Source organism: Arachis hypogaea, chromosome 19, assembly GCF_003086295.3.
Source record: "Arachis hypogaea cultivar Tifrunner chromosome 19, arahy.Tifrunner.gnm2.J5K5, whole genome shotgun sequence".
Taxonomy (NCBI): Eukaryota; Viridiplantae; Streptophyta; class Magnoliopsida; order Fabales; family Fabaceae; genus Arachis; species Arachis hypogaea.
This window is the reverse complement of record NC_092054.1, coordinates 5,792,440-5,802,588: the sequence shown is the minus strand read 5'-3', so window position 1 is coordinate 5,802,588 and position 10,149 is coordinate 5,792,440. Positions and strand designations below refer to the sequence as shown.

The 10,149-nt window shown below is 34.5% G+C and overlaps 2 protein-coding genes across 2 annotated transcripts; one reads left to right on the top strand and one right to left on the bottom strand.

The window, feature by feature from the left end:
• On the top strand, positions 1–5,566 carry LOC112777748 (probable LRR receptor-like serine/threonine-protein kinase At1g05700). Its single transcript, XM_072226789.1, has 13 exons — positions 1–363; positions 442–979; positions 1,399–1,898; positions 2,649–2,781; positions 2,889–2,960; positions 3,043–3,114; positions 3,344–3,424; positions 3,629–3,810; positions 3,890–4,119; positions 4,204–4,330; positions 4,421–4,489; positions 4,576–4,765; positions 4,975–5,566. Exons 1-13 carry the CDS (start codon positions 291–293, stop codon positions 5,405–5,407), a joined length of 2,700 nt encoding a protein of 899 aa, XP_072082890.1. The 5' UTR covers positions 1–290; the 3' UTR covers positions 5,408–5,566.
• Positions 5,558–9,737, bottom strand: LOC112776809 (putative disease resistance RPP13-like protein 1). The gene is made up of 2 exons (XM_025821066.3): positions 9,249–9,737; positions 5,558–8,444 (listed from the first exon to the last, which is right to left on the bottom strand). Exons 1-2 carry the CDS (start codon positions 9,553–9,555, stop codon positions 6,298–6,300), a joined length of 2,454 nt encoding a protein of 817 aa, XP_025676851.1. The 5' UTR covers positions 9,556–9,737; the 3' UTR covers positions 5,558–6,297.
• Between the last annotated feature and the right edge of the window lie 412 nt (positions 9,738–10,149).

Genomic DNA, 10,149 nt, shown 5'->3' with positions numbered 1-10,149 from the left:
AGAAACACAATTATAATAAAATGTTTATCAAAAAGTAAAAACGTATGTGCAGTTAACTATATATGTAAATTAATAATTGAGAGTCGTTGAATAATTTAATAAATTTAATTAAATTATTATCTAATGACTCTATGCTATCAACTTCATATAAAGTAATTACACCTGAGTTTTTACCTATCAAAAAATAAAATGCAAGTCGCAAATAAATTGCTACATACAAAAAAATCTTGAGCTATATTTAAATAGCAGCACTGAACTGAACCACTCGTAATCTTTGATATGCATGTGCAATGGCAACTTCTCTTTTTCTACTGCTTGGAGCTCTTTCTTTCATAGCAACGATCCAAGGCCAGGATCAATCAGGTTCGGTTACTTAAGAGTCATTTTGTGTTTCATCATTTCTTAATTTTAACAAGTCTAAATAATAATGATTTCTATCAGGATTTATTAGCATAGATTGTGGACTACCTGAAAATTACAGCTACGTTGAAAAGAATACAGGAATCAGTTACATTTCAGATGCTAATTTCATTGATTCTGGTGTGAGTAAGATTGTGTCGCCTCAAGATAAGGCTACTCATCAACAATATTTTACTTACCTTCGAAGCTTTCCTTATGGAACAAGAAACTGTTACAGAATAAATAATGTAACCATCAACACTGAATATTTAATCAGAACTAGTTTTTTGTATGGAAACTATGACGGTCTAAATAAGCTCCCACAGTTTGAAGTTCATGTTGGAACTAATTTGTGGGACACATTGAAATTCTCGGATGCATCAGTGAGCATATACAGAGAGCTCTCTCACTCTCCAACAAGGGATTATGTAGATATCTGTCTGGTTAACATAGGCACTGGCACACCATTCATTTCGGCTATAGAATTGAGGATTCTTGAGAAGAATAATGGTCCCAGCTCTTCCTCAGTTGCACGTCTCAAAGGATTAGACTTGGGCAGCAAGAACAATTCAACATGCAGGTGAGTGATTTCTAAAATATGGTTGCAGTTTCTGCATGCCAACTTCACTTGTTACTAGGGGTGCTCAAGACGCATGAATTTGATTAGATATAAACCTTAAAGGATTATACACCTTCTACTTTTACTATTTATGGTTAGTGTATAAAGCTACAGTAACTTAGTCTCTATAGTTTAGCTAACCACAATGGTTAAAGTATAATCCAAATTTTAATTTTATATAAACCAATTCATCAATCTGATATTGTGTGAATTCCACCATTCTAAATGCAAAGTTCATTCTGTGCCTTCTAAAAGTAACTGATAAGAAAAAAGAAGATAAAAAATATATACACAAAAAGTAATACATATATCATTTTTCTTTTAGAAATGATTAAAAGAATAAATATTTAAAAGAAAGAAAATTGGGGGTGTACATGCAGGTACAGAGATGACATATATGACTGCTTATGGGAGCCTTATTCCGTGAATGGGTGGAGACAGTTAATCAGCACAAATATTGATCCTAATCCAACTCAGAAAAAGGCAGATATTGATAATATTTATGTTCCACCAGCAAGTGTGATGAGAACAGCCGCTACACCAAGAAATGCAAGAGATTCTTTGGATTTCTACTTTCACTTGGATTATGTTGCACACATATATCATGTCAGATTCTATTTTGCTGAGGTACAAAAGCTGTCAGCAAATGAAAGTAGATCATTCAACATCAGCGTCAATGGCAATTATTGGGAAGGACCCATTGTACCCACATACAATCAAACAGTTTTCTACGATTTTTTCAGTACATATTTTGAAAGAGTTAGTGAATATCGATTCTCACTTCTTCCTACAGAGTTCTCTACCCTTCCTCCTATCACCAACGCTATTGAGATTTTTCTTTTTAAGGATTTCTCACAGCCACAAACTCAAAATGATCAAGGTATGTATAATAAAACTATAATTCTATGGCAATTGTTTTGGTATCTTTTGAAATTAAAGCTAAAGGTAAATTATTTTCTAGTATGCATAATTGTATGATAGATTTATTATACATACTTTTTATCGGTAATGCTATAGAGACCATATCTAAAGTTATTTTATATACATATAACATTTGTAACTATATATTTATTAAGACAAAAATTATATAATTATCCTAGCGATAATTTAATGAATGTTAAATAAAGTAATTTTGAATTATTTTAGCTAATTTTGTATTATTTCCAAACATTATTACACTCTTATAATGCATAAAATTATCACATTTTCAATCAATTTAACCTGTAAACTAAATTAAAGTTTGACCAAAAATAAATTTTAAAGTATGCATTAAATATACTTTAGAATTACAGAAGTATTTATAAACTTCTATATTTCTCTAAAAGTAGAAATAATGCAATAAGTTAATTATTTAGAATCCAATTCAAACACAATACTTTACATTCGAAAAAAATTATGTAAAGAAATTTATTGCATACATTAAATGAGTGCATAATCAGATTTATTACACAGTAATATACGACAAAAAATAATTTACCCTCTAACTTTAAGAAAATACCATAAACAGTAGTTGCCTAGTTCTATTTTTCTAAGCATACTCCTTAATTTCCATTCTCATTATTTGTAACTTATAGAATGGCTTATAAGTTAAAATTCTTTTGAACTGGTGTTTATCAAAATAAAATGGCAGTTGATGCTATGAGAAATATCAAGATTGCTTATAAGGTGTCAAAAAATTGGCAAGGAGATCCATGTGCCCCTGTAGCATACAAGTGGGACGGTCTAAATTGTAGTTCCGTTGGTACTTTAAAAATCACAGCCTTGTAAGTTTATTTATTAACTACCAATGTTTTGTACAACAATTGAATTCATCCTCACAAAAATGATGTATAAATTCTTAAGTTGAGAGTATCTTTGGAAATGCATGCAGGAATTTGTCTTCTAGTGGACTAACGGGACAAATTGTATATTATATCGCCAAGCTTACTGACTTAGAGTCCTTGTGAGTAACTAACTCAGCTCATTTAGTTAATATACTCAACGATTCAACCAAGTTTTGTACTGATTTGTGTTTGTGGTGTTAGGGATTTATCAAATAATAGCTTAAACGGGGAGATACCTGATTTTCTGGCAGACCTGCCATCACTTAAAGTCCTGTAAGTTCATCCCATATTTCACCATGCATTTGTATATAGTTTTCAAGTTTTATAGCCCTGTGAGAATGAAAATCATATAATAAGTTAATTATTTAAAATTTAATTCAAACATGATACTCTATTCAAATAAAATATAAATGAGAGAATTTATCTTATATGTTAAATACGTATACAATTAGACTTGTTATACGGCAATATATATAAGAAGCTGATGAGTTTTCATTTGTAGAAACTTGCATAATAACAACCTCACAGGTCAAGTTCCGAATGCACTCATCCAAAGATCAAGTGAAGGAGTACTATCACTAAGGTGTGCATCTTATTCTTATTCAATTTGATGCCATGAATCAGCAACAATATCTTGATTTCATTATTGTTGTCTTTTTCTCTTTTATATTATACCCAAAAAACTTTAAATCATGACACATAGAAACTTGAAAGTAAGAATCTCCAACCGAAGAATGCAAGTGTAGTTTTTCGTTCTGACTTAATTCTCGTTACTGAATGATGCTAGGTTGGGGCAAAATCCAAATCTGCTATGTGAATCTGCTCTTTGTGACCAACAGACAAAGGATAAAAGCAAGAAAAATAACAGAGTTATTTATATACTAGCATCTATTTCTGCAATTTTGGTGCTCCTGCTGTTAGTTCTTGCAACGGTTAACATCATTTACATCAAAAAGAGAAAACCAAAAGGTAAATAAACAATACTTCAAACTACCATTTACAATATTTGTTGTAACATAAATGTTTTTCTTTTTGGATACAATAACAGATTATTTCAAAGTTCATAAGGAGTTTAGTGATCAAACTGGATCACAGTTGGAATCTAAGAGAAGACGGTATTCATTCAATGAAGTATCTAACATGACCAATAATTTCGAAAGAGTCCTTGGTAGAGGTGGATTTGGAACAGTTTACTATGGCATTATTGATGACATTCAAGTAGCTGTCAAGATGCTTTCGCAATCATCAGTACAAGGATATCAGCAATTTCTAGCAGAGGCAAGTGATAACTATTCTTTGCTTAGTAGCTTATAATCTCAATATTTTTAGCTTGTTGTAATGAAAAGTGACACTGAATTATAGGTTAATATTTTGATGAGGGTTCATCATAGGAATCTAACTTCCCTCATTGGATATTGCAACGAAGAAACCAACATAGCACTCATCTATGAATATATGGAAAATGGCAACTTAGAAGAACATCTTTTGGGTATGTTAACAACCTATTAATTATTTTCTTCCAGGATTAACTAAATTAAATGATAAAGGATTTAGAAAGCATGTAATTATGATTATGTAGAGAAAAATAGCAGGACAAAGTTGTTCAATTGGGAAGAAAGGCTCACTATAGCTATGGATGCAGCCCAAGGTTAGAATCAAAATTCAAAACTAACTGAATTTTCCTTAAATCATTTTATCTGTTTCATTTATATATGCCAAAATGTTTTAATCCAGGACTTGAGTATCTACATAACGGTTGTAAGCCACCTATAATCCACAGAGATGTGAAATGTACAAACATTTTACTAAATGAAAATTTCCAAGCGAAAATGTCTGACTTAGGTTTGTCCAGAAGCATTCCAGTTGACGGCGGCACACATGTAACAACTGTCATTGCAGGGACTCCTGGTTACTTGGATCCAGAGTAAGTACTTGGCACTGCTTTTAAATTCTATTTCTTAGAAGAAATACAAAGACATGGAGTTTCAAGCATTACTGAAAGTATAGGATTTTTTGTCTTAGAAACAAATTTAATATTTCTATCTCAAAAATAGTATGAGTGCACATCTCTTGGAGAAGTTGTATTGAGAGAGTGAGAATGAACTGAATCAAACTATATGGTCTTTCGTGCAGGTACCAAGTATCAAATAGGCTAACAGAGAAAAGTGACGTTTATAGTTTTGGGGTAGTTTTATTGGAGATAATCACAGGTAAACCAGCAATACTTAAAGCGGTTGAGGGGAAAATTCACATAAGTGAGTGGGTTAAATCTATGCTTGCAAAAGGTGATGTAAAATGTATTGTTGATACAAGATTACAAGGAGATTTTGAGAGTAGTTCTGTTTGGAGAGCTGTTGAAATAGCAATGGCTTCTGTGTCCAATAAGTCCTCCAAAAGACCATACATGACTGATATTGTGACCGAGCTAAAGGAATGTTTGGCTATGGAGTTGGCTCGAAAACTTAACAGTTGCGAAACCATGACTATGAATTTGGCTACAGAGTCAGAAAGCAGCTCCTTGGCTAGTTCCATAATGATGTGTAAAACAGAAATGGCTGGATCTTAAGTTTATTATTGTTGTCATATGCATATTTGTATCTTGAAATTTTTCTGTTCAAAGATTTTTCTTTTCCTCTTTTTTAGTTCGTTCTTAGTTTATTAAAAGGACTAATACAATTAGTAAATTGTTGTTGTTATACTTGATATAAAGATTATATTATCGTAATTGTTGAAACATTTTAATACGCAAGATTATTTTCAATATAAAACAGATTAACAAAGAGGACAGATAGAGAAAGATAATCCTATCAAAGTTTTGCTAAGGTAATAAATTTTCCCAACTAAAAACTTTTAGTTGAAAAAATTATCAAACTAGTATCGAAAAAAAAAACAGCTTTTGTCTGATTGTTGCAGCAAAAACAATCCTCTTTCCTCACCTTTTTTCCTTGGCAACATCAGAAACTTGAAAGTTTGTTTTCCCATTTTGGTATAGCATGATTTGGATCAAGTATATACTCAAACATATGGTTTTGGAGTTAAAAGGAAAAATTAACATTATTTTGGGGCAACTCCCAACATTGGCGTGATTGTATTGGTGTGGATTACTCCAACAAAACAAACCCTGAGGAACACAAACGAGTGGTGATTTCCAGTAAGTTATTGAACTTAAATTAAGCAAATAGCAGGCAGAGTCATGACAGAAGAATGAATGAAACATGTGTATGGTACTTCATTTATTTAACTATATTATTGACAAAGAATAGCAAAATGGACTAAAGAGGGTTATCAATCAAAGTGCATTTTAGAAGTGTAAGAGACTCCAACCCTCTCAAGGCCATAACACTGCATTGAGCAGTGAATCAATAATTGCATTGGTGAACTCGGTTGTCTTTGCTTTGCCTCCAAGATCAGCAGAAATTTGACCCTAAATTCAATAAAGGTTGCAATTTTCCAAGGTTAGAACTTGTTTGTGACCAGTATGGGAGAAGTAAATTGACTCTGCAAACCCTTTGATGTTATCCACCTCGCTAGTTTCTCGCATTGCTTGACTTTAAGAGTTTTCAAACTCGCCGGGAGGCACTCGTCAGCAAAACAATTGATTTCTGGGCAATTGCATAGATGCAGCTCCTCCAGGTGAGGCGCAGCCAACCCTAGTGCCGGCAAGGATACTAAACTGCGGCAGTCTGAGATGCTTAAATAACGGAGACCTGGAAGAGCCTGTGGCACCACGACACATTTCATGCTTCGGCATTCAATAATTGTCAATTTCTTGAGATTTGGAAGGAGCCCCAATTGAAACGACGACAGTGAATCACACCCCTGTACATGTATCTTCGTTAGTGAAGCCGGCAAATAATCTGCTGAAATTGATATCAGCGACCAACATTTCAAGATTTCCAGACATTCAACATGTAGCGATTGCAGGTGGGGGATCCACTCCAAGACGGGTTGGGCCAGATGGGTTTCTGAAATGTCTAAATTGTGCGGTTGTGCCTTATAATTGCCAAAATTTAATTGTTGAATCTTGGGAGCCCTCGGCAGCGAACATACAAGCTTTGAACATTTAGCAATGGCAAGTTCCTCCAGAGCCGGAAGGTGAGCTGGCAGACTTCCTCTTAACTTCGGACAGCATCTCATTGAAAGGCTTCTAAGTTTAGGAAAACCATCAAACTCATCCGGAAAATGCCACTCCTTCCAACAAGACATATTGTCAAATACCAGAGTTTCAAGAGATTTGAAGGGTGTTTCCTGCTGAAATGATCCATCGTTTTTGTTGTAAAACTCTAAACCAATTTCCGCTAACCAATTAAAATTAGATAACTCCAGATGCTGTAAAGAGGGTAACTGTCCCAGTGAAGGAAGCTTACAGCAACTCACAGAATTTAGACGCAATTCGGTCATACTGGAGTAGCGAGAAAGGCCTAACCAATCTGGGAATGTTTTACCCGGATAACCCTTAATTGATAACTCTTTCAAGTTTTCATGAGGTTGTAACCCCTCAAGTATATGCCTTTCAGTTTTGACATCATCCGTGTAACCTCCTGGAAGCCATTGCAATTTCAAAGTGTTGATGTGCTTCTTGTTACCCATCTTTGCCTCCAAAGCTTCATCACTATTCTTGATCTTCTCCAAATTGAGAATGTGAAATGAGCCGTGAAGATTGTCCAGTGTTCCCAATTCTCTTATTCCATTCTCTTCATGCTCGCCGATGATATAATTACTTAAGAAGTTTAGATGCTTTAGCCTGCTCATTTTCTTCGGCATTTCTTTCACAAGAGAAACACCTCGAATATCAAGGTGGTGTAGATTCTCAAGATCTTGCATGCGGCTGGGAAGCATCTTTAGCTTATAACAGTCCCGCAACTTCAATGTTTGGAGATTGTATAATTTACATATTGACTTTGGCAATGTCACAATACGTGCTCCAGACAGATTTAAATACCGCAAATAAATCAATTCACCTATTGATTCAGGCAATGACTTTATACGAAATGACAAAACTCTCAATTGTTGTTGTAACAGCCAAGGTTTGCTTTCAACGTCAATTGATTGACGATGCGAAGAAAAATCTAAAGCTGTTCTCAAGTGTACTGCTCTCTTACAGGCCTCTCCAAATGACGTGATGCTATCCCTAGATCTTGAAGAAAAGGACAAATGACAAATTTTGCTATCTACCCCGTGTAGATTCTCAGATCCCTCGAGTTTGATATAGAATTTCCTAGCAAAGAACGTTGCTAGATCATGCATGAGATCATGCATTACAAATAACCCTCTATCACTACTAGAAGGTTGAAAAAATGACCTTGCAACTAATTCATCAAAATATGCACAACCAATATTTTTTAATGTGTTGTTTTTCTTTGGTTGTAAGAGATCTTCTGCCATCCATAACAAAATTAAATTGTCTTTGTCAAATTCATAATCTTGAGGATATAATGAGCAATAAACAAAACAACGCTTCAAATGTGAAGGAAGATAGTGATAACTAACTCTTAATGCAGGAGCAATTTTACTGTTGGAGAGTTCCCAAATTTCACTTTTAAGTACATTCTCCCAATCCCCTTCATTATGCTTGTTGCGCAATAAACCTCCAAGTGTCTTCACTGCCAAAGGTAATCCTTTACACTTTTCAACAATTTTTCTACCAATTATTTCTAGAGTTGTATATTGTTTAGAATTAGTAGAAACAGATGAATGCTTCAAAAACAACAACCAACAATCTTCCTTCGACAATAAATTTAGTTGATAATGTAGATTGTTTGGTGCAAACACAGAAGCAACATTTTCGTTACGGGTTGTTAGGAGAATCTTACTCCCATTATTCCCATACCGAAAAGGTTTTAGAAAATCCTCCCACATATCTCGTTGATCATGCCAGACATCATCTAAAACAACCAAGAAGGTCTTTCCTGTTAATTTTTCCTTCAAATTAGTCTGAAGTAAATCAAAATTATCCTGGTCACAGGGAGAAGAATTTATTGCCCCTATTATAGTCCTTGTAAGATGAACAAGGTCAGGATTTTCAGCAACACACACCCATGCTCTAATGTCAAATTTTCCCATGACTTTGGCATCATTGTAAACCAATTGAGCCAAAGTAGTTTTTCCTATCCCGCCCATACCCACAATGGGAATCACAGTCACAAGTGATTCAGCATCGCAGGTATCATCTAATAGCAATTTGATTATGTTCTCCTTGTCTTCGTCCCGACCAAATACGTCAGAACTAACAACGAGAGATGTGGATGGAAGTCTCCATGATGTGTCCAACTTGACACTCTTGTCCAGACCAAGTTTATCTTTTCGTTCAACAAGAGACTCTAGTGTGCCAACTATATTTTCAATGACATTGACACCACTATCTTCAATAATTGAATTAACAGGGCGAGACCAGTCATAAGAATTACCTGGATCCCTCGGAGTAGCAGTGGCAGCTTTAGTGGAGAGTTCATCGAGAAAGTCATCAGCCAAGTAGAGAGCATCTTGGAGATCAACAAGCCACTTCTTCACTCTATTGTTGCCGAACTGCTTCAGCTCAGCATCATCAAGCACAGGTTCAACATCACACAGACAATCATCCAACTTTTGAAGCGACTTCCGAGTAGAGTAGTCACCTTCGAGGATAGAGTCATCTTCAAGTATTGAAGACAGCTTGTTTGAAATAGCATCAACAAAAGAAGAGAGATAAGCTCCACCTTCAAGTTTTGAAGCCATGATGCAAAATCAGATGCAGCAGATGATGAGAAAAGAATGAAAGGGGTTGAGGGAAGTTGTTGTAGCTAGATCGATATAATGTATTCAGATCTCTGGGTCAAAGGATCTCAAGTATATGCGTTTTGCAGTGAACTATCAATGTTCTTTGCTTAGTATTATATACTTGTATAGTGCTGAAACATGTGCAATAATTAATTAATTAATTAATTTATAACATGATAAGCATATTCGTGTATAGGAAAGTTTTCAGATGTACCAAACCACTTTATTGGAAATCTGCTATTCCATTATTTATAGGCGTTCAGATCTATATTAAAATATGGTGAATTCTACTTTACCCCCTCTAAAATAACATGTAAGTTACCCTTCATGATGTATCACACTTTAATTGGTTATTATCTTAACTCTAGTTGGGTTATTTTGTAATTTATTTTTTGAGATGGGTAATTGTATAATTTCTTAAAATATTAAAATTCTACCCGTCTTTCACGCAATCTCTTTCTACAGTGCATCATTCCTTAACGAGTCGTTGAATTCCCATGGCTTGTAACTTCTTCGTTCTTCCCCAGTATAGTCAGCACCGACTTCATTACT

Bases quoted from the DNA above. Each gene is read 5' to 3' on its own strand.
- LOC112777748 (XM_072226789.1), top strand. From the start codon at position 291: ATGGCAACTTCTCTTTTTCTACTGCTTGGAGCTCTTTCTTTCATAGCA. The intron at 364-441 runs GTTCGGTTACTT...GATTTCTATCAG, and splicing joins CCAAGGCCAGGATCAATCAG to GATTTATTAGCATAGATTGT. The intron at 3,115-3,343 runs GTAAGTTCATCC...TTTCATTTGTAG, and splicing joins CTGCCATCACTTAAAGTCCT to AAACTTGCATAATAACAACC.
- LOC112776809 (XM_025821066.3), bottom strand. From the start codon at position 9,555: ATGGCTTCAAAACTTGAAGGTGGAGCTTATCTCTCTTCTTTTGTTGAT. The intron at 8,445-9,248 runs GTAATTCTTATG...TACCTTTGGCAG, and splicing joins TGCTACTCCGAGGGATCCAG to TGAAGACACTTGGAGGTTTA.